We start from the raw sequence: 24,487 nt of genomic DNA, 5'->3' as shown, positions 1-24,487 counted from the left end.
GTGAGAGACCTGAGTTTCAGTTCTCCACCAGTTGAGTGTCTTTGGCCAAGTCACTTTACCTGTCTGAGGGTTTGGGCAGCCAGTAAAAAGATGTAGCATGCATGCAAGGCAGACAGTACTAAGGGATCGTGGCACCCTTTTCTTTTTCCTAAACTGAGCGGCCACCATCAATGGTCACAATTAGCTCTCCTAAAGAAACCCATTTGCTACCAAGGATGGATAATCTCTCAGGTTCCTTCCACCTCTAACAGACAGTGGATCTGAGACGTTTCCTGTTTTGTAGCCTCTACTGCAAGGGAGAGAACAGCAGGTAAACATGACCAGCCTCAGGCCTTCCTTGCGACATGGCTTATGCCAGCGCACTGGTGACTTTTCCCCACATGCACGGTCATGAGGTGGGCCCCCGGAGCCGTGTTCTCTAGGAGCTTCCCACGGGTATCAGGAGCCTGGGGCCATGCCACCGGGGATGGACGGAGCTCTCTGCTGCTCCCCTTGGCTGCAAGAGAAGCTGGCGCCCTCCCAGCTGCCCTCTGCAATTTTCCCTGTCATTCTTTGACAAATGAAAGTCTCCTCACCAAGTCGTCCTAACTCTTGAGGAAGTAAAATGCACATTTCTTCCCAGTGTGAGCTATGGATGGGGCTGTCTGGGGTTGCAAGTTATCGCTCCTTCATCTGCTGACTGCACCCTGATGCTACAGCCTGCCTTTCCCAGCATCACCTTGGGGGCCCAAGTGGGCTGCAGGGTTGTGGCCAAGCTGAATGAGCCCAGCGGGCAGTTGGCTCCAGGCACCGGAAGCCCAGGACAGCAGCCACTGTGGCTCAGAGCAAGGAGTGGGGCCAGGAGAGACCACTTCTCCATCAAAAGCTCAACTTGTAATCCCCTGACTCTGGAAAGCAACCAAAACTCAAATTCAAAACAAGAGCTCTGTTTAAATAAATCTGAAGTTCTGGTGGCACTCAATGAGCACATCTCAGAGAAATGCCACAGCTGCTATTTTTCTATCAGGGCTTTTCCATCCTAGAGGGAACCACAGAGGCTCCTAGTCCTGTACCACCTTTTATAGTTGAGAAGACTGAATCCCAGAGAGGACAAGCAACAGGCTAAAGGTCACACAGCCAAAGTGGCAAAGAGGGAAAGAAATCCCAGAGCTCCAATACCCTGCCTTCCCTTTCCACCGCAGCCCACAAGCCTCCTTTAAATGTTAATTCCAGGCCAGCAGCCACCTGCCCTCATCCCCCCTCTGCACCCCCCACCGCCCACCCCACTGCTGGCCTTGAGGGGAGAAGAGTTTCAAAGAGGTTTAAGGTTAGTAGGAGACAGGAGTGACTCTCCTAGCCCTCTTCTCAGGGTGGAGTGAAGTGGGGGTGAGAAGGGGTAGGGAGGAGGAAAGAGAAGTAGCTGGTGGAGCTCCCAGGGATGGAATGCGGTTAGGTGCTGGTTCTTTATGTGGGCACAGAGATCTCCTTTGTGCCGCTCAGAGGGGCACGTGTGCAGTAAGAAAGCTTAGACGGGAGATGCTATCTCCCATTTGTAGAACAACTCACACTTCAGAACACAAACACAGCTACAGATAGGCTTTCATTTCCTTAATCCTCATGGCTCACCTTTCAGATAAGAAAACCCAGGCGAGGCCTGGGAGGTTGGGTCACCTGCCCGAGGTCACCGGGCAGATCAGAGACCAGAGGGAAGGAACTCAGATCTCAAAGTGCTCTTGCCACCGCTTGCACATTTGCATTATTAAATGCACTGGATTCATTGCTTTAGTTTGCAACGTACTTTGATATCCTTTTCTTATTTGATCTGCAACCCAGCCAGCGAGCAATGCAGGGCTGGAATCCCAGAACTCCTGTTTCACCAGTGAGGAAAGAGAGGGTCCAAGAGGTGGGGGCTTGTCAGATGTCACGCAGCTGGCCCTTGAATGCCATCCTCTGAGAACAGAGCCCGTGCCTTACATAGCACAGTGCTGCCAGGGTCCCAGCTCCCTCGGCTTTCGGGGTCCATGTAGCCCGGGGGGTGGGGAGAATGAATGGGAGGACGCAGGAGTCTTGGGGTGGATGGAGCCAAAGTCGTAGTGGAGGAGCCCATTCCCCACTGCACTGAGAGGCCCAGGGCCACGAGGCCCCAGGCCAGAGTCCCAGAGACCTCCTGATGCTACAAGTTTAAGACCCCAAACAGGTGGTAGCAGTGGGCCGTCTGCAGCTGGGCCACTTCTGAGGAAAGGGTGACCAGGAGAGGAGAGGCTATGTATGACAAGAGAACAAAATACACAAAAAAAAAACAGAACAAAAACAAAAGACAAAGAATATGACTTCTGGGAAGGGGAAAGGGCTCCCAAAGAGAAAGCATGGGTCTCTAACTCCTTCTGTGACCTTGGAAAAATCTTTCCCTTTCTCTAGCCCCTGTCTCCTCCCTCATAAAATAAGAGAGTAAAACTACCATCAGAGACTTTTGAGACATTTTGAGAGCAGAGTGCTTTTTTCAAATAATGAGGATTAATTAAATAGCTGACATTTACTGAGCATTCTCCAAGCACCAAGCTCAGTGGTAGTCAACATTGTATACACATGACTGCATTTAACCCTCCCAGCCCTAAGAGTAAGTGCTCTCATTATTCCCACTTGTCTGATGAGGAAACCTGAGGCTCAGAGAGGCTAGTCAATTTGCCCACGGTTACTGATTCATAAATCACTGGGTAGAAACTCACACTCATGTCTGTCCCGACCACACCATGCCACCTCCCAGATTCAACCTCAAGGGGCAGGAGAACCTTTAGATTCTCTGGAACTAGAATATCATCTAGTCTAGTTGAATTTGTCCCACCTCTTAGCACTGGGTCCTGGGAGGAGAGGGGCTTTGCACCAGCTCCCTCTCCCTCTTCCTACCATTTCTCTACTCAAGAGAAGTGAAGACATACTTGGGTTCGGATCAACATGAGAAGCCCCTGTGGGTTAGCATGTCAGGCACGTCTATCTGGAAGAGTTCTCCGTGGCTTGAGCAGTTAGCTCAGTTAGATTGTGGGGCCCTTCAGGGAAGCTCAGTTCAACCCCCTGAGTGCATGTGTGGATACGAGTGAATTCACAGGTAAAGTCTGCTCAGGGAACAGTCCACAGTTCCGCCTGAGGTTCCCCAAGTTGGCTGTTGGGTCACTGCACAGGCTGCATGGATGCCTTGCCTTTCTGATGATAATAATAGCAAATACTACTATTATATGGCAGGCACTGTTCTAAGTGGTAACGACTGCACATTAGCAAGATGGGGGGCAGGACGGAGTAACCTTCTAACATGTTAGATGAACTGAAGGGCACAGCAATTCACATCACTCAAAGCGTCTTGCAAATAATGAGTGTGTTGAAAAGGTCAGAGTGTGTTCATGGATCACAGCATCTTAGAGCTGGAAGTGATTTTAGAGAACATCCACTCCAAGCTCTTGGCCCAATGCCCAAACTCAGGCCGAAAGAGGGAAGTAACTTTTCTATGGTCTCATCTATGGTGGAGGTGAGTCCAGAATCCACCTGCCTTCACGCTGCCTGGCAGAAGATGAGAGTGCAGAGACTGTTTCTCCAGTTTCACTGGAGGCCATGAATCCATGATCACTAGAGGGAAGTGGGTCTGAGCCCAGAACTAGAACCACCCCCAACCCTACCCACTCATGGTCCAAATGTCCTCAGGACAGAGAGGTAAGCTGAGCCGGGGGCAGGAGGGTGTAGAGACCCAGCTGGTTCTCTGAGGAGGCCGAGGTCACCAACACCCCGCCCAGGATGATTCCTCCCACCACCAGCAGGGGCGAGGTGGGAGTGGCAGCAGCCCTCGGAGGGAGGTGACTTTGAGCCCCAGAGCCGACATTTGCCAGCCAATGCAACCCCTTTTGTCCGCGCTTCCCTCCTCTAGAAAACCTTAATCATCCTCATTTGAATTTCAAATGACCTCTCCCTTCTCCCCCTCCCCACCCCAACAGGCTTTGAGGCAGGGATATGGAAATTCACCCTGCGGTATGGAAATCATCACCCTATGCAAATTGGGCACAGAGACCCCATCGTCATAGCAACCTCCCTGTTTCCTCTCCTTTCTGCACCTCTCTGGGCTTCCAGGCTTGGACTTTTCATTCCTTTTCCCCAGTCCGAGTGAGGTGTGTGTGTGTGTGTGTGTGTGTGCGTGTGCGCGCACACATGTGTGTGTGTGTGCAAGACCCCTGCAGGTGGGGCGCCCCTGACACCGGCTGTCTGTCTGCACCTCCCGACCCAGCGTGCGTGCAAACTGGCAGCGGGCACACCCGGGCGAGGCTGACCGGTGTTTTTCCCAGCTGCACTAACTCAGGATGGGCTAGGTGGCGGGGTGGAGTGGGGTGAAGTTCAGGAGTCTGGGGGACACAGGGAGGCCCCAGAGGTGGCAGCAGGAGCAGGGAGGCCTACGGGGGGTTCGGTGGTGCCCGGGACAGGAGATTAAAAGTACTCCCTGGAACCTGTATGTAAAATGTCATGCAAATCAATACCTATTATTTTTTGACTCAATAGCACCCGGCACTTTTTGGGAGAAGCCCACAGCTCTGTTTTCCCCTGCTTAGGGCTTGGCACAAAAGCCTTCCCTTCCTGAGTTGCCCAGGGTCTTACTCTACCCACCCCCCCAGGAGCTCCCTCCTGTGGGCACTAGCCCGTGGAGGGTCCATGGGGGACTTGGAACTGTTTGTGGCTGAAGCCCCTAGAAATGAAATTCTGCTGCCCTGGAGGACTGCGATCATTCTGTGACCGTGCCCAGCCTCACCCTGCCACGGGGTGATTTCCTGGCTCAACTGCCAAACCCGCGGCCACAGGTCGCACCTCCAGAAAGAGGTCCTTTTGATGTTACAGCCTCTTTTTATTCTTAAACTGCCCCCAATATCATGCACACGGCAGCTGGAGCCCCAGGACCAAATGGAAGGTATCACAGCTGAATGACCTCATGCAGCTTCCCCTCAAAATCCACCAAGCTGACTCTGCCCCTCCACCCCCACCCCAAAGCAAAGGCAGGAGAGAGTGGGGATGAGAGGGAAGCTGGCCCTTGTCCCCTTCCCACTTCTTCCCAGGGGTGATCATCCTAGACAAAGCCTTCTCAGGAGGCGTGTGGTCTAAGCCCAGGAGACCCATCAGCACATGCCAACCTGGAACCCATCTGCAGCCTGGACCAGAAGTGAAGACGGCCAGTCAGTCGGTCCCTGTCAGAGGGTTTCGAGGTGGGGCTCCTGTGGGTGTGAGTTTGTGTGTCCGTGGGTGTGTGTGGAGGGGAGGGGGCAGGGCAGAGTGCAGCTGCATTCCAGTTGCCTGGAGTTGGGCTGCTCCTCAAGCCCCTAAGACTTATCCTAATTTCGTAGCTCCTGTCTCTTTAAATTCTTTCCCCACTTGTTCAGCACTTTTCCATATCAGGTGTTCATTACCCTAATTGTTTCTTGAGAAGGAGGATGGACCCAAGAGGCCAAAAGCATTTGTTTATAGCTTGAGGGGGCCTGCACTTTGAGACCTGGGAAGCTGCAATGGCCTGATTCCCTGGACACTGCTCAGGGCCCTGCCGGCTATGTGGGGAGCCCTGACAGCAAAGGACGGCCGGCCGGGGACTACCTCCTGCTGCATCTCCCTGTCATAAACTACCCTCCACATTCTCCAGAGTGGGAGGGTGAGGAATGCTGAAGAGGTCAGAAGAAGGTGGACCTACGGTCACATGTTCCCATTGCTCGTGGGATGCCAAGGAAAGGGAATTCTTACACAGCATGCAAAACCCACTGAGGCAGTCCTCAAAGTTCGTCCATGGACCAGGGCTGGTCCGTGAACTATTTGTTAAAGGTCCAAGACCAGATGCAAACAAACAGTGAGAGTAAGAATTTGGAAATTTAATAGAGCATCCAAGCATATGGCCATCCAAGTACATGTTGAATCAAGCACAGACTAGTTTTGGGTGCTTTTGAACCGGTGTGGTGGGGGCCACACACTGGTTTGTGGGGGGGCTGGAAATAAAAATAACTGGCCCTTCACCACAGACTGTTTGAGCAGCAATGCTCTAAGGGATGACCATTGATGAACGAAGGGGAGCTTCAGATGCTGGAAGCCAGTGCATGGATGATATCCTCCCACCCTGGGCTCCTTCACTTTTGTCCCCTCTTAGGCTGTAGAGAAAGGGGGTCCATGTTCCAGGGGCAGCTGGGGTGACAGGGGGCCATTTCCTTAAAGAGACCTCCAAGGGGAGGAGGAAAGAGAATCTGGCAGGACTGGAGGTGTGATCCTGCCCTCTCTATCCTGGGGGCAGGGTGGAGAATCCATGGATGAGAAAGCCTCGGTGAGCTGTAAGTGACAGGACAGGTGTGAGCTGCTGCTGTAGCTGTTTTGTTGTTCTCTAAGTTTCTCCGAATGCTGGAAGCAGGTGATTCCTGGCACTGCAGGCCACTTTTTTTGGTATCTCCAGCTCATGGGGCCATAGTATGATGACTGATGGTGAATTAGTACCTTCTAATCTGTCACAGAAACCAGAAACAAGATAGGATGGAAGCTGCTCAGGTTTAAGAAGGCCAGAACAAGAGGCAACAGGCTTATGATGCAGCATGAGGGTCTTAGATGAGAGACAAGAAAGGACTTCCAGACACTGAGGATTGTACCCTACAAGAATAAGTGGCCAGGAGAAATTGTGAGGTTGGCTTCTCTTCAGGATGCGGGAATAGGTGAGAAAAAAATCTTTAAGAGCAATTGCTTCTCTCATTTGTTAGAGATCTCATTTGACATGTCTCCAAAGGAGGACAGAGGCATGGACAGGGTGCCCTCTCAGAGCCCTTATATCCTCAGGAATTCACATCAGTTCCCTCTCAACATCTGGATGGGCTGTGGCTACGTTTATTTTTGTACAGAGTTAGGGCTAGAGCAGGTCTACATACATTGAGGCATAGGACCAGTGTCACCAGGCTAAACCCTAAAGACCACAGAGACCATCCCCTCCATTGTATCCCTGCATCACCCTCCTCCCTGTGTTACAACAAGGAAACTCAAGTCCAAGGCACAAGTAGACTTGCCCCACATTTCTCAGTGACAGCTTAGTCTTGGTTCCTGAATATTCCCAACATGTATCAAGCAAATAACGAATTGCATTTGTATGGTGGTGTCCACTTTTCAAAGGGCTTTCAAACCCACTTTGGAATTGAATCATGAAAAGGGAGAGGGTGTGTGTGTGTGTACACATGTGTCTCATTTAGGAAGGGTTGTCAGCAGGAGATACTTTCCCTGCTTTCTCCCAGTTCTCTCCTTACCCCTAAGTACTTCCTAGATTTCTTCTCTCTGTCATTTAAAGAATAGTTTCATTCAGTAAATATGTGGATCAAAAACTGCACCCATCTCTAAAAGACTTCTGCCTTTTAGAGGAACTTCAACTCTTGGTTGCAACGAGAGACATAGTTTCTTCACCCTCAATTTGTTTTCTTGGGGACTCAAAAGGTTGGAGAGAGTGAGGTCCTAGGAATGAGCTGCCTGTGAGAGGGGAGAATTTCTAGTCTTGGATTAGTTATTGATTCTTTCTCTGAAACTTCAAGAGAATCACTAATCTCTCTGTGCCTATAAAATCACATCTATTGTTAAAGTTATGTTTCCAGGGCTAAGTGATGAGACTTTCTGCAGAGTCCCCAAACACTTAACTCACCTGGGTGATCCTTTCTGGGGGGTGGGACAGATATTAGTTATTTCACCTCATTGAAGGACAATTTAGGCTGGAGAAGGACAGCAGGAAGGGGCAACCAACACAAAGTTCAGTCCCCTCCCTCATCCCTATTTTCCTTCTTCTTTCCCTGGGCTCCTCTCCTGGAGTCCGTTCTTCCCAGGTCTCTAAGCAGGAAAGGGTGCCAGGCATTTGTTCCACTTTCATCTGGATTTGTAACCCCACCCTGTTTCCCCTGTCAAATGGCAGCTGAGCCTGCAGAGCTGCTGGGGACCCTGTGCATTGAAGGAGGATGGTTCAGGATGAGGGGAAGAAGGGAGAAAGTTCTCTTTGAGGCTAGATTCTCATCCTCCACAGTCCACCAGAAGGGAGTGAGCTGACTGCCTCCTTCACCTTTCCCTCTCTTCCTGATGGGTTTCGGCCTCTTGGACTAGACCAGCTGGGGGCCTGGCTCCCCTCCATCCCCTTTTTCCAGTGCAAGTCTCCACAATCTTGGCATCTCCCCTGGTGCTGCCACTCTCCCATATCCTCTGTCCCTGGCTCCATAGGTCAGTCCCCAATCTTCTCACCACCATCTTCAGATTATAAGGGAAAGTCACTTGACAGACTCAGGTTTAATTCTGTCATTTGCTAGGTATGAGACCTTGGGAAAGTCAGTCAGCATCCTCTTCCATCACCAGCCTGCATTTCCTCATCTGCAAAGTGGGATGATAACACCAACCTCACAGAACTGATGTCAAGGCCAAATTGGTTATGTGTTTGAGAGTACTCTTACAGACGCAAGTTGTCACTATTATCTGCTCAACCATGGATCCTTGCACTAGAAGGAAAGCTCCTTGAGGACAGGGACTGTTTCTTCATCTTTCTGTGTCCTGGGTCTAACCCAAACTGGTTCCCTATAGATGTTGGTTATGGGACTACCAGCCAGGACAGAGAAGATCTGGGGAGCCCAGGCAGAGCAAGACAGCTGGAGGTGATGGAGAAGACAGCACTGGAAGGGAAATGAGAAAGAAGGGAAGGCTGAGGGGCTGGGCACATCAGAATGGAGACAGCAAGCTCAATGCAAAGGAAACCTATACACAAACATAAGATGTGGAAACAGATGGGAGGGAATTTTGAAAAGCAGAACCATGCACACATCTTTTAAAATTAAGCCCTCAGAGACGATCTAGCCCAAACCTCTCCTTGACAGGAAGGAAAACCAAGGTCCCTATGGAGAAAAGATTTACCCAAGGATAGGCAGTGAGTCGATAGCAGAGTCAAGATGAGAACCTGGTGGAATCAGATGGGCCTGTGTGTGATTCCTGGTTGTAAGCTGTGTGGTCCTCAGCAAGTGAGTTTTCACTATGAGCCACAATTTCCTCATTGATAAAAATGGGGATAATGTGCCTGTATTTCATAGGGTTATTGTAAGAATTAGGGAGATGATGTACTGGAAGGTGCCTACATGTGCCTGATCTGGGAGGAGGCTCTGTAAATGTTATGGAATTTCCCTCCTTCCCCCAAGCCCACTATTGTTTTTCTATTTTGTGTTTGAGATTACATTGTGACCAGTGAGCTCAAAAGTCATAAGGTTGGTGGGGCTTGCCCTTATGTAGTTTGTTAATGCAAAGGAGAGGCTAAGCCTACTTATAATTATGTCTAAGAATCATCCCTGGAGAACCTCTTTTGTTGCTCAGATGTGGACTCTCTCTCTAAGCCAACTCAGCAGGTGGATATGCTGCCTTCCCCCCTACGTGGGGCATGACTCCCAGGAGTGTAAATCTCCCTGGCAATGTGAGACACGACTCCCAGGACAGAGCCTGAACCTGGCATCGTAGGATTGAAAATCCTCCTTGACCGAAAGAGGAAGAGAAATGAAACAAAATAAAGTTTCAGTGGCTGAGAGATTTTAAATGGAGTCGAGAGGTCATTTTGGAGGTTATTCTTAAGGATTACATAGATATCCCCTTTTAATTTTTATTGTATTAGAATAGCTAGAAAGAAATACCTGAAACTTGAATTGCAATCAAGTATCCTTGATTCTTGAAGATGATCATATAATTATAGAGCTTATATGGTGTGACTGCATGATTGTGATAACCTTGTGGATCATACTCCCTTTATCCAGTGTTTGGACAGATGGGTAGAAAAATGGGAATGAATAAAAAAAAAAAAGTAAATGAATAATGGGGGTGGGGAGGAGAGGTATGGGATGTTTAGGGTGTTCTTTTTTACTTTTGTTTTTGTTTTTATTCTTATTTTTATGTTTATGTTTTGGAGAAATGAAAATGTTCAAAAATTGATTGTGGTGATGAAAGCACAACTATATGATGATACTGTGAACCACTGATTGTACACATTGGATGACTACATGCTATGTGAATATATCACAATAAAATTGCATTAAAAAATGTCATGGGTTAGATGCATCAGCATGTGGAGGCTGTCAGTTACAGAACTGCGGGGCTTCTGAAATGTGGAGAAGGATATAGCTTTATCAGCCACTCAATTGAGAACAGGAAAAAAATTGTCGGCAGCCTCAAGAAGGAAGAAGTCACAACAACAGGTAAGGCGGAAAAAGAGTGGACAGAAGAGGTGATAGTTCAGAAATCTGAAAACAACTTGACTCAAGTCCTCTGGGGGACATGCAAAGAGCACTAGCCAGGGAATCAGGGGACTTCGCCTGGTCCCTAGAACACTCGGTGGCTTGGGCAGTGTCTTCTCCCTCTGTACCTGGCTGCCTCGGAGGCAAAAGGGAAAGACAGGATGAGCTTCCCTGCTGGTCTGGGCCAACCAGGAGCTCTGCGTCTGGATCTGAGCACACTCTCTCTCCTCTTTTATTCGTGGCCAGTGTGGATGGGGAAATTCACTTCTTTCCCAGCTCCCAACCCTCGTGGCCCTTGGGGATTTCACACCACACAGAGGGTGCTCTCAGGGAGCTGGGGCTTTCTAGTCACCTTTGTTTATAGTTCCTTTAAAACCCAGAGATAAAGCACCCCTTAATTCGTGCCCTGCTGGGAAGGTGAATCTGTCTTTTAAAAATCCAAAGGAAGCCATTAAATTAAGTTGGTAAGCATTCTGACTCATAATAAGCTTTCCTCTGTAGAAAATGAGTCAGAACAACTTTCCAGGAAGTTTGGTTACTTTAATTAGCTACCTCTTTTTTCTCGTCCTTAAAAACAGGCAGTAACTGAATGACTACCTGGTGCTGATGCTAGAGCAAAGCCCTCGAGTGAAAGATCCAGGGGTGGGGAAGCCGCAGACAGTGACTTCACTGTGTCCCTGGAGTCCAAGAGGACCCATCCAGGAGCTTTTCTGGAAAGGAGAAAGGAGCAAAACCAAACTCCGGGGCCGACCAACCTGGCCTGAGTGGAAGACAGGACACCCTAGCCACCCGCGGCTGCAAAGTGCTCAGCAACAAGGCTCCTTCTGTCCGTTTCAGAATTGCAGCATCTTGATGAGGCCCTTAGAGGAGATTGTCATGGCTGCCAGAGGCAAAGCACCATGCGAATGGCAGTAGACAATGTCTCACCCGAAATGAAACTCACTCTCTCACGGGCATTACTTTCCCCCTTTGCAGAAGAGGCAAGGCTAGATGAAGTTATCCAGCCACACAATGAGCGGCGGAGCTAGGATTTGTATCCCAAGTCTGTTTGCTTCTAAATCCATACCCTTCACAAGGCATCTGTTCCTACCCCTTATTTTATGAGGAAATTGCGGTCCTAGGGAAGCCAAATGGCTTCTCTGAGGTCACACATTGAATCAGCAGTAACCCTGGGGTCACAGTCAGATTCCAAAAGTCCTACATGGGGATTCTCTCTCCCTCAACCTATGCTGTATATAGCTCCCAGATCCCAGATGAGAGGTGGGAATTTGCTCCAACTGTCCCTAACACGTTAACCTTCCTACCCCCAACCCAGGGCCTGAACCCCCTCACCCTGCTGGCCCACCTTTCAATGCATTATGTGGCTCATTCTCATTCACAACAGTTGCTCCAATTTGGTCACTGTAACACATAACACCTGTCCCAGCCTAGCAACAGACACTTTTTTATCTGTAGCGACAGGGCCCTGGTGGAGAGAGTTGACTCTAGCTTCCAAGAAAGAGCAACTTAACCTTCTAGATGGTGGATTCTGGGCTCGGGTATTCTCTAGCGAAGAGTGCCAGCACAGAGACCCTGCCCATCACTCTGCGGCTGAACTGATTGTAACGCTTTGTGCAGGTTCTTGAGATTGGAGGACATTTTCTCCCCAGTTGGGGAGAAAAGCCCCTACCCCCAACCCAGACCCTTAGAGAAACATTCTCAGCTAATAAATCAATTGAAAAGTGGGTACAACTGGCACATATGCTCCCCAGGTCAGTTGTTCCTATATCTAAAACAAAATATAAAGGCTGCAGCTCTGGGTGCGTATTGCTATCTGTGCAAGTAGATGCTGTTTCAGTATTCAATTAGGGAGCAGAAAAGCTTTTGGTAAATGCATTCCATAGATGCCCCCCAAACTGATTCCCCATCTGTTGGTTTCAGGAACAGAACTGAACTGCCTCCTGAAGACCTGGGAAAAGATCTTAGCTCTGGGGGATGTCAATTCTCTTCCACTCCTAATTCTTATGTCTCTAATGATCCAGATGAAAGACTAATTGAGGTCTTGTTGGGATGCTATTAAAGTTATTTGGAGGTATTACAATTTATACTCATCTTTCTTTAAGTTCTTTTTAATTACATGGAGCGTTCAAAGCAACGCTTGGACTGTGAAGTTAAAAAATAGAGAGCTAAAAACTTTCTTTCCAATTCTTGTCTATCCATTTTCTTTTTTCACAAAGCAAATTCATCTCCAGGTACAAAGCCTTCCTTTCCGAGCCTATCTGAGACACCCCCAAACCCCTACGCCACCCCACAATTCATTATTAGAAGGGAAACATTTGTTCATGGGCCTCTTTGTTTCATCTCTTGAGTTTAACTGTTGAGAAAATCTGGGATTAGAAGGCCAAAAAGCCAAAGATAGGCTCAGTCCTCTGTCAATCAATGGCCCACCAAGACGTGTCTCCTCCCTAACTTTTTTGTTATTGTTTTGTTTTTCGGGATCTGGCCCCTTCCCTAGTCTAGTCCAAGTGGTTTCGTTCCACTGTGGACCAATATCCACTATTCAGGGGCTCCTGGGTCTCATCCCAAATCTTTAGGGAATTCTTTCATTTCCTAAGACCCAGCTTTTCACTCTAATTGGCTGAAAGATCAAGCAAGAAAGGAAGAGATGCCACATTGTTAGACAATTCCCAACAACTTTCTCCCCGCCCACTGCTTTCCTGCCCCATTCCCCGGAAGAGAAGGCCCTACCTGTCTCCACCTGGCTGAGAGCGCTGTGGACATCCGTGGAATCTGCCACATCTCTGCTCATCTTGATACCTGCAGGGAAAACGCAACTGATTTCAATAACAGGTCACAATTTTTCTTGCTATGATATACGTGGCTTTAACCAGACAGCAAAGATGAATGTGTAATTACAACAACTATCAGACTTTCAAATTCCTGATTCCCGAACATACAACCATTAGAATATTCATAAGCTTGGGGGCACGTAACCCTTCCCGTGCTCCTCTCCTGCACCTTTTCCTGGTTCTCAAGGTACTGCAGGGTCTCACCTTTTCCATCATTCACTTCTTCCTATGGCCAAGACTCAATTGGTAAAAATTTAACAAGGGGAGGTGGATGGTGGTTCTCTTTACTCCCAGTCCCAATTTTGTTGGGGATTTGGGAGACTTGATTTTATTTTTTAAAGTGGCATAAGAAATATCCCTCTCCCTACCCCACAGAGCCCTACCGTGGGAGGTGAGAGTACCCTTTAACCAGGGCTTATCCCGTCTTCTCTTTCTTCCTAAGTCCCTGCCTCTGTTCTCGGTCTGGTTCATAGAAGTCAGCTAACTGTCTGGAGATGAAGCCCCAGCTCCTGTGCTGCCCTCTTGGGAGACCCAGTCCTCTGGAGATCCTTACCTTTTTTTCCTACTCCTTCAACTTCCTCAGTGGGAGAGGGATGGCAGGCCGGGGCCCTGCCCCAGGGAGAGAGAATACCTACACAAGGCTCCGGTCTCAGCCCCCAGGTGCAGCTGGTCCAGCCTCTCCACCTTCTTTCATTTCAATAAATTAAACATTTACCCATCACAGACAACTGCCACCACCTATGAGGCCCCTAAATCTTCTCCAAGAGTCAGCAGACAGAAGGAAACAGGCAACTTTGAACTAACTCTCTAGTCAGCTACTCTCCTTATTAAACCATCCAATACTGAATCCCTTAAAGACAGAAGAATATTTTATTCAAATCGTGTTGACTGCCACCCTCTTCTCTGGGGCAGCATTTTAACTCTTTCAAACCAGATCAAGTCTTGGTGAGTCGATTTGCATATCCTGCTCCCCACCCAATCCCAGTGAGGCAGGCCATCTTTATTTGCATCAGGTAATCAGGCAGCTGGCAGTCCAGCCTGAGATCAGGATGAGGGAGAGGGTGGACCTCTAACCCCAGGAAGAGTGGGGAGAAAACCTACCCTTTCCAGGGCAATGACATGCCTGGCTCTGGCCGAGATTTAAATCGTGTCCCCTCAGGGGAGTAGTGACTGCAGTGCAGGAGAGGTGACCACCATGCCAGACAGAGATAGGGAGTCTAGGGACTGTGGCCCTTAGAACACTCCAGAAGCAGGAGAGGAATAAGAACCTCAAGAGTCACCGTGGTTTGAGGAATTTTTTGAGACCCGCCACGATGAAGACTCCTAGGCAAATGCTTGCAGTGGTTTTCTCTGCTCCTGGGAAATGTCTGTGGCGTGGCCTCCAAACTGTACTGCATGATCCCAGACACCTAAAGGGAGACCCACAACCATCCCCCAGGACCCTTCCCAGTGTATTACACTAAGGAAGGCATTTCTTGAGCCTAATCCAAGTCCTTCCTGCTGCAGTTTTAAGCTTTCTGTATAGTCTGCATGAGTATGTAGAATAACAAGTGTGGACCACCTAGTTATCTGTAAAGAGCCTCTGCCACAGCTCACCTTCTGCTCCCATGGAGACCTGAGCTGCTCTTTGTCCCACCTGCCAAGTACTACCCCTGGAGCTGGGCCTTGCCTAACCCAGACCTGCTCAGCTCACGCCTCCCCATAGGGATTCCTCAACAGTGCCAGAAAAAGCCCTCAATCGGAGAGGCCAGGAAGGTGAGACAGAGCTGAATTTTCCCCGATCTGGGTTTTTTTTTTTTTTTTTTTTTTTTTTATCTGCTTCTGTATTGCACGAATTCAGGGCATGGGTTTTGGGGTCAGACCCACCTGGATTTAATCCCCATGCTGCAGGACCCTGCCACATATTCAAACCTTGGTTATCTCAAATAAAATTTGGGACTCGTGATGCCTCCCAGGGTCATTATGAATAAATAAAATCCCAAATGAAAATTGCCCGGCACTTCCTGGCACAAAATCAACACGTACTAAATGAACTAACTAAACGGACACTTAGGCTTGACCCTTAGGAAATGAATGGCTTCCTGAAGACTTGAGAAAAGGTCTTAGCTCTGGGGGGCACAATTCTCTCTCACTTCTAATGTTAGTCCCCTGTCCCTGCTGCCTCCTTCTCCTGCTCTTTCCCTAACTCTTTCCCCCATTGGCTGGTTTTCTGTCTCAGCATCACTGTAACCTGTGCTTTACCTGGGAAGTCATTAGCATTCTCCAAATTCTGACTTCATGGGGAAAGTGTTTATCGGGACGAAAAGGGGTTATGAGGCAGTGAGGCTGGGGGGCCAGATTCTCTGCATCAACTCATTTCACAATTCCCCTTTAAGATGGGTAACTCCTGAGCTAAACTGTAATCACCTTAACCCAAACTCTCCTCCAACACCATTCCTGCATGGCCTTTATACATATCCAGAAACCATCTCATTCATCCTTTAAATTAGATTAAAATTTAGTCTTAATCATGTCCGAAAATAACTTGTGAATTAGTCAAAGGACCCACACTCTGCACAGGACATCTGCTCATCTGACGTACCATCATAGGAGCAACATTCTGATACTTCAGGATTGAAACACTCGAGCCTGAACAAAGGGCAGGCTGAGACAATCTGTAAAACCTCATCTGAAGTCCCATAGGATGCTAAGATACCGAGAACCTGTTCCAGTTGGGTAGGAGGCTGAGTTTGATGGGTGGGACTAGCTCTTGGGTCTCAGCCTAAAATGGGCCAATATCGAAACTCCCCGAGACTATGTTACCCTTCAGCTGTTGGACAGCACTAGCCAGGAGTAAGTGAGAGAGGTGTGGGGTGGGGCCAGGCTTCTAGCCTGTGTTCTTATCTCAGCCGGAGATGGAGTAGGCTCCTTGCCATCACTCCCTTCCCTGGGGAGGCTCAGCTGCTCTACGTAAGAGCCCAGACTCCAGGTGCAGACCCTTGTCTGCCTCACCTGGTGCCATCACGCCCTGAAGCTGTGGCCAGATGTTCGCCACTGGCCTTGCCCTCCCTAGGTCTTGGAATGACTCCAGAGCAGCCCCTCCTTAGACATTTGTGAACCAGGATGTGTGTGTGAGCTTACCAGGAGGAAAGTCCAAGGGGTGCACTTCCTGTATACAGACTCAGTGCCCATAATGTCCCAGACCTCCTGGGTCAAGTCTAAGCTGGGAAAGCAGAGGGCCTTACCCTTCTCTCTCCTACTTCCCAATCTTCATCTCCTTGGAAGGAGCTGGAGTTCTCTCCTTACTCCCCCCTCACACACTGACTGAGGAGGGCACTTCCACCAGGCTGACTTCCAGGCACCCACCAGTTCCACATTTGATCTAGACAGGGCTCCAACTCTTCCCCTGAAGGAGCCTTCTCTGATCTCTTCTTCAAGAGAAATCCACTTCCTCTCACAATGTGGCCTCCCTACCCAAACGATAGTCCTGACTTCCAACTGGCTTCTGTCCGTGAGACAAGACCCCTCTTTCCCAATGCTGGTGAGGGCATAGAACAGCTCACAATGAGGGGAAAGGCAGAGAAAGAGACACCCTGGGGCTGGCCAGGTGGCCCCCTCCAGTTGGCTTCCCCCTCTTTTCCTGTCTCTTCTCTATCTCCCTAGCTGTATCTGTCTGTCTGGCTCTTGCCTACCCCATGCCTCCTCTCCGCCTGGGAAGGGGAGCCCCTCCTTGGCTGGGGTGCCCCCATCTCTGGTGACTTCATGCCAGCTCAGGTCTTGGTGCTCCCATGGGAGAGATGCCCTACAAAGGACAAAGTGTTGATGCTCTGGACAGACCTGAATCATGGCTTGCACCCAGGTTATCAGAGCAAAAGGTGGGAGGGGCTCAGGGGCCGCAGTGCTGGGGGAGCTGTCTGAACAGGGACACAAGGGCACATCTACACCCCGGTTTATATGCTCCTGCTCCTCCTCCTCCCTCCTTCTCAGCAGATCAACTGAGGACCAGCCAAGAACTGAGGCTGGGAATGCACAGGAGAAGTGCTATTTATCAAGAATCAGTAGACTGCAGGATTACTGTGGGGGAAAGAAGACCCTGTGCTGAGAGATCACCAAAGAGGGGCCCACAATGAGAAACTCCACAGAGGGACCCTCCCTCAGAGGCCCCACAGCAGAGTTTACATGGAAAGACCCTGCAAAGAAGGGATCGAATATAAAAGCCACAGAGAGCAGCCAGCAAAGAGAGTATGAGACCTCAGAGAGATTCTGCAGAGAATCCCAAGCTGAGAAACCCCTTTGAGGTGTCACTGAAGGGGAACCAGACACCACAGGGGGGACCACGCCAGGGGAACCTCACAGGGAGGGCCAGATGGCCCTGTCTGAGAACGCTGATGGGAGGCAGGCCAGAGAAGGGGGCTGGCAAGACGCATCTGGAGAGGTGAGCCAGGCAACCCACCAGGTAGATGGGTCCCACCCTGTCCACAGGGGGTGGGATGGGGGATAGGTCTGGGCTCCTGAGAAGTATTAGCCTAGAGCACCCTCCAAGAAAAGGCCTGGGGGCTTGGCTTTCTCCCCTGAACCTCGCTCCATCTCTGGCTCTCTGCTAGCCCCTCTTAGCCCCCCGGGCTGCTTCCCTGCTGGGTCCCAGTTGTCCTGCCTCCTCCTACTTCCCCCAGAGCAGGGGCCTCCAGTAGACAATGAGATGGAAAACCCCCAGGAAGTGTCTGATTTGGCCCTAGAGAACTTCCCCACATTGGCCCACCCTTCTGAAGAACGCTTCTCCCACTGAACCCCGGGCCCTCTTGGTGGGAAGGGAAGGGAAGATGCACCTGCCCAGGGGCTTTGCCCTCAGGTATGCCCTGCTCCACGCTGGTGCCACGGGGTCTGGAAACAGCCTTTCCCCAGACATTGGATGGTACCCAGTTGGATAGTTCCTTCCGCCACACCTAGCCCTTCCTGGCATGTCCTGTGGATCCACTCAGTGTCAGCACCTCTGCCAGCCTGCGTCTCACTCAGCTCTGCCAGGAAACAGCATTTGGGGAACTCTGGACCTAGGGTTCCCCCAGGTGCCCATTGCTGAGTGTTTTCAGGATTGGCGGGTGCCGGGAAGAGACAAAGCCTCTTGTTGGGGTGGGTGAAAAGAAACTGCCTTCCTCCAAGTCTTCCAGAAAGGAAAGCAGATTACAATATTCAGATCAACAGCTCTGAAATTCCAAATAAAGGCCATAGGGGTCCTGTTCCCTTTGGGAGGAAATGGCCAGGCAAAGTTTAGCTTTCTTCAGCTGGAGTCCCTGTTCTCTACTCAGGACCCCAGACCTTCAGGAGACTCCACCCTGAAATGAAGCCCACAGCAAGCCCGGCCCTTCAGCATTAGTAGCCCCTGCCCTAGCCCCGCTGTGGAAGGGGCATCAGCAGAGTGGATGGAGAGGCCTTGGTTCATTCAATGCCCACCTACCACTTACACAGAGGAAACGGATTCCTGGCAAAACATTTCCCTCTCCTAGGTTCCCTCCCCCAGGAAGAAGACAAGGGATATGGGGCCCAGGGGATGTGTCCATCACTCCCCCTCCAGGCCCAGCTGCAGGCTGTTTCTCCCATGGGGTCCACAGAGTTCGAACAAGACCGACATCCCCACCTCTCACATGCAGACACAACTTGAACACATGTGCAGGTATTCTCAGCCCCTGCAACATGCCACCTTTGGGGTCTGCACCGCCACCTCTCTTAACACACACAGAGATAGGTAGACATGCTTCTGACACATGGACACATTCTTCCACAAGCCCAAATCAATAATGCGTGGCATGGCACCTGCCCCAGGTGTGCCTCTGTGACTGCTCTGCCCACTTCTCCTAGGCTCCCCAACCCACCCCCAGACCTTACAAATGCCCACTCTGCCTCCATTTCACACATATGCTCGGAATGTCACATGTAGCATGCGGATATATGCATTTGCCTCACTTATGCACGCCCAGCTCCACACCCCTGGCTGAGTGAGAACACACAACCTCAGAAAAACTACATCAGTTCAGCACTCCCAAGTCCCATACCATGGCCACTCTCCAGACTGGGGGCACTGACGCACCCACCCCCTCCAGCCCTGTCGCCCCTTCCCTTCTTCTTTTTCCAAGGTTCCTTATCCCAGACTCGCTCCCTTTAGTCCCCCAGACACACACCCACACCCGCCCCTGGGCGACCCGCTATCCACACCGCCCCCTCCCGGCCGCTGGGAAATAAGCCCCCCGAGAACGGCGCCCTTCTCCCTCGCCCCTTCCCGCGTGCAGTGACACCTGTCAGAGCTCCCGCTCTCCGCCACTCACCTGTGTGCATGGGTTCCAGATTCACCATCCTGCCCCAGGCGGGGCCAAAACCAGAGCCCCCCCAGGCCCCTAGCGTCTGCCCCAGCCGGGTCCCCTGGGAAGCCAGAGTCTCCTTGCTCCCGCCCCCGGGCCGCCGCCGCCGCCGCCGCGGTTGCTTCTACCGGAGCCGTCGCCGCCGCTGTCGCGCGCTACGCTGCTCCGGCCGGGGCAGCAGCACACGGCGGGGCCAGGATTGCCACACTCCCCAGGTGAGCACGCGGCGCTGCACGGGGCGGGGGCCGCCGGCCACGCCCCCTGGCTGGGCCCCCGCGCCTGGCCCCGAGCCCATGCAAAACAGCGATTTGCATACGGGGAGCTGCAGACCCGGGGAGGGATAGCGGGGTGCGGGTGGGGGGTGCTGCCGGGGCGGGTCCCGACTCCGCCGAACACCTGTCTGCCTCAACCTGGCTTCACGGCCCCTCCCCACCCCGTCCGCCGCCGCCGCCGGGACTCCTGGTCCTGCATGTCCTTTTTAGGAGCCCCTTGCAGATCATCCAACCCGTCTGAGCCAGGGCCCGAGCTTCCTTCTGGACAGACTCCCGAAGTGTAAGCCCTGCAAGGAACCTGAAGTGTTTGGGGAAGTCGTTTGGGGGTGCTGGAAAGATCTGGTTTTGGAATTCTGCAACTCAACTGCTCACCAGCTGAGTAACATGGGGCAGGGCTCTTGCTTCCCTGAACTCATTTTACTCACCTATAAAACCTGGCCAGTGCTAATCATAACTGGTATCCACGTGGGGCTCAGCAGGTGGTCAAGCTCACCTAGACACCCCCCCCCCATGCCCCCACCCCCCACCCCGGCATCCTCACAGTATCCTGGGACCTAGGTGGGGCCCAGCTTATTATCACTGTTTTCCAGGTGAGGGCACTGACCCTTGCCTGCCCATCAGGTCCCAGGTTGCTGGGGCACTCGATCAGAGGATGGATGAGAAGTCATTTACCAACGTCAGGGGTTGTGGTGACAGCCACTGCCGCGTGTACGGAACTGAAAAGTCTCCTGCCCAAAGGCATGTGATTCACTAGTGACAGAGCCTGGCTGGAATCGGGTCTCTGGACTCCCTCTCCAGTGCTCTTTGCCGCATACATCATAGACTCATTATCTAGGGTCCCACCCCACCATCTTCTCCACTCTTCAGATCCCAGTAAGTTGTACTGAGGCCACCAGGACCACTTGCCTGTAAGCCCAGAAAGCCGTGTGGCCACCAGGATTTGGCTCAGAGGGCAGGGTCTCGCCTTCCTTTCCAGATGGGACTCCTTATCACCTACATTCCACTTAGTCTCAGTGCCTATGTCCTGCTCACAGGACGTGCCCTGGAGTTTTCTGCCTCTATACCTCTTTTCTAATGCTCTTTCCTTCTAGAATGTCCACCCCTCTGTTATGTCCATCCATGACCAGTAATCCTCATTATAATGCCCGGTGTTTACTGTGCTTTTGCTATGTGCCAGGCACTGAACTAGTCACCAGTTTTAAAGGCATCGTCTCTACTATTAAAGTCATCAGTACTACTATTCTTTCCATTTTACAGATGAGAAAATTGAGGCTTAAAGTTTAACTTGCCCAGTGTTGCACAGGTAGTAAGAATCAGGGCCCCTGTTCTTAAGTCCCACATTTTACTCAATTCAAAAGCCACCTCCTTCCTGAAGTGATCTGATCTATCTTTTACTAAATTACCAGAACATTCTCTTCAGTGTTCCTGACAGCCCTTGTAGGGTTTCTTCCTTACTTACGGTTATTTGGGCCTTTTATTCTCCTGCCTCCCTTTGTTACTGATGGGCTGTGGAAGACTGCTTCATTCTCTTATCCCCACAGCACCTAGCATGGTGCCGTGCATGTAATGGGTGCTCGGAAAGTGCACAGGGGGTGCCAATGTACCCCTGGAGGAAGAATGCTGCTTCTGGCCCAGAAAAATCACTCTTCCCCAGTCTTGTTGAGCTCTCTTCCCTACTCCTGGCAAGCAGGGAGGGGACCTTCTTCCTGTTTGTTCTGACTTGGGGAAGAGATCAGTAAAAGCCTCTCCGAAGCTTAGTGAACCTAGGGATCCCCCTTAGGACACTCCCAGCCTCGTTCCCTTCCTTCCCCTCCTGTTCTCCCTCCTTCCCCTCCCTCCCCCATTTCAGTCTGGCCCCTTCCCTGTGGTCCATCTCTTACCTACAGCTGCACTTCACCTGCCATCCTCCTAGAAAAATACCTGCACAGAGTTTATATAGCCAGTGTGCTAGTAATGTCTGCATCTGAGTTTGCATATCATTTGCATGGCAGGATGCACCACAGGCAGACTCTCTGCCCACCATATCCAGGACCTTTTGCTTTTTTTCATGTGCAAAGTCACATTTCTCTGAGCCTCAGTTTCCCAGATACCAGAGGAGCACGCACCCCAGTGATTTCTGAGGGCCTCCCCCCTCTGGTGAGCTAGGATTCTGGGTCCCAAGAGTGGGAGGGGAGGTGGAGCTCTTGAAGTGGATGGGGTGGGGGGGTGGCAGACACCCCCTCAAGTTCATTCAGTTATTCATACATTCAATAAATATTGATTGAGCACTTACTGTGTGCCAAGAACTGTGCTACATGCTGAACACATACCGTTTAATTTAATGAGCACAACTTTAGAAAGCAGGGAAAATTATTAACCCCCTTTTATAGATGAGGAAACTGAAGTTCAGGTTCAGACTCAGGTCTGATGGATTCCAAAGCCAATGCTCTTAATTGCGTCCTCGTTTGTGAACCTGAGCCTCCCTTTTCTTCTCCTCCTTTATGATTATTGTAAAACCTGAGGTGGTTTAATGTATTGGAACAGCTAGAAGTAAATACCTGAAACTACCAAACTCCAACCCAGTAGCCTTGACTCTTGAAGACGATTGTATAACAATGTAGATTACAAGGGGTGACAGTGTGATTGTGAAAGCCTTGTGGATCGCACTCCCTTTATCCAGTGTATGGATGGATAAGTATAAAAATGGGGACAAAAGCTAAATGAAGAATAGGGTGGGATGGGGGGATGATTTGGGTTTCTGTTTTACTGTTATTTCTTATTCCTATTTTATTCTTTCTGGTGTAAGGAAAATGTTCAAAAATAGATTAGGATGATGAATGCACAACTATATGATGGTACTGTGAACAGGTGATTGTACACCATAGATGATTGTATGGTATATGAATATTTCTCAATAAAACGGAATTTAATTAAAAAAAAAAAAACAAAAACCTGAGGTGGAAGGAACCCTGATATCACCGACCCTGTCCTTGGAGGAACCTGAGGTCCACAGGAAGAGGGACCTGCCCAAGGTCACACAGCAAGATAATAGGAACAGGGACCCTTTGAGGGCTCTTTGCTGCTCCTTCACCTGCCCTGCCTGGGCCTTAGGGGGTTGGCCTGGGTGTGTGACGTGTGTGTATGGTGGACAAAGGGGAGGGGTTGACAATTTTTATTTCTTTTCTCTCCAACCTGATTCTTGCTTGATGCTCATTTGAATTGGATGAACTGGGAGGGGAGTGCAAAAGACCCCCTTGTCCCTTCCTCCTTCCCAGCACTCAGAGTCTCCAGGAAACCCGGACATTTAAAGTTTTGGGCTAGATGGGAGGTGGTAAGGAAGATGCCAACTCCCTGGGCCTAATTTTCCAAGTCTCTGTTTAGCCGAGGAGAGGAAAAACTGTGGGGAAAGGGAGAGAGATGGGGGTTGCCAGGAGAGTAGAAAGAAACTGAAGAAAGCAAGAGAAACAGAAGCAAGGACAGGAAATTTCAGTGCCTTCGGACATCATAGGAGCCGTATGCAAAACAAATGCAAATCAGATGCAAATTATCTCCCTCTCTCCTTCTCCCTCTCTTCCTCTCTCTCTCAAGCTCTCTCAGCAGCTGGAGGACTTTTTCAGAGCAGCCAGTGCCTCACTCCAGGATGCTGTGGTTCTGAAACTATGATCAACTCTGACCCCTCCCCAGACCTCCTGGTCCTCCTGGGGTGACACCCGCCCCCTCTTGTCTGCACCGCTGGGGACTCCATTGCTACTAGAGCGCACTGTCAGCTTTTTTTGCTTCCAGGATTGAAGGCTCAAGGAGGCAACCCACCCCTTCCAGACACATTTACTGAAATCTTGGCGAGGGTGCTGGGGGGAAGGAGTTGGGCCCTTCCTCCTAAGGGTTCCCCACCTCAGCAGAGAAAAGTGACCTTCTTGGCTGCAGGCCCCGCTGCTCACTCCTATTTCCCGCCCTGTCATCTGGATTGAGTTGTCAGGGCTGGGAGGAGGGCAGAAACCAGGCGTCCTGGAAGGCCACCAAGCAACAAGTCCCTTCTAGTTCCTTCTGTCTGCCAGCCGAGCCTTGGGGCCCAGAGCGTGGGGGTGCAGGGTGGGTGTCAGGTCTCCACCTTGGGGCTGCCAAAGAGGGTGGTTCGAACTCAGGCTTCCTAAAGTGGCAGATGGAAAGAAGGTAGAGTCCAAGAAGGACTTCCAGGCGTGTTTTGAATCGCTGCTCACAGGAATATCTGATAGCATCGCTGCCAGGAGGAGTATTTCGGATGGGGGTCAGGTTAAGGGTGACAAAGTAAGAGGGATTCCAGGAACCAGGATAAAACAGCTGCTTTTGGGGAATGGACCTGAGATGACATGGGGAGTCAGGCATGCAGGGCTATTACTCAGCCCTGATGTCCCTAATGCTGAACCCCCCACCCTGGGAACACCCCTCTGCCCAGTACTCAGCCTTCACCCATGTTCTGTGGGACGATTACACACAAATTCATTGCCCATTTTGTACTTGAGGGTTCAGAATAATCAATAATAATAATATATTTAATTTTAAAACATTATAACAACTCAGTCTTTGAATAAACTTTCTTGACCTTGGGCCTTGGGCAAGCTTTGAGCCAATGGCCTGGCACCTCTAATTGTACCTTCAACAGAGTCCTGCTTCAGCTGGTCCTCTCCCGCCTTTCACAGCCGGCCTCAGACCAGGTAACGCTCCTGTTGCACCTGCGCTCTCAGGCAAGTCTAGGCCCAGAGCGCCCTCTCGTGGCGATGGGGGTGTATGACCCTGACTGAGCACCGCCACCTGCCGGATGCCCCAGGACTTTGGAGAAGTCACAGTTCTGTCCA

General features: G+C 50.6%; 1 protein-coding gene across 1 annotated transcript in view; it reads right to left on the bottom strand.

Annotated features, from left to right (window-relative positions):
* The window catches only part of POU2F3 (POU class 2 homeobox 3), a 71,572-nt gene extending 55,496 nt beyond the window's left edge, over nt 1-16,076 (bottom strand). Inside the window, exons 1-2 of the mRNA XM_037839824.1 lie at nt 16,067-16,076; nt 12,975-13,043 (exon numbers count right to left, since the gene is read on the bottom strand). Coding sequence (XP_037695752.1) covers nt 12,975-13,043; nt 16,067-16,076 — 79 coding nt within the window. The remainder of the gene's footprint in view (nt 1-12,974; nt 13,044-16,066) is intronic.
* Between the last annotated feature and the right edge of the window lie 8,411 nt (nt 16,077-24,487).

The sequence above is a fragment of the Choloepus didactylus genome, chromosome 6 (genome assembly GCF_015220235.1).
Source record: "Choloepus didactylus isolate mChoDid1 chromosome 6, mChoDid1.pri, whole genome shotgun sequence".
Taxonomy (NCBI): Eukaryota; Metazoa; Chordata; class Mammalia; order Pilosa; family Megalonychidae; genus Choloepus; species Choloepus didactylus.
This window is presented reverse-complemented; position numbering and strand designations above follow the sequence as displayed.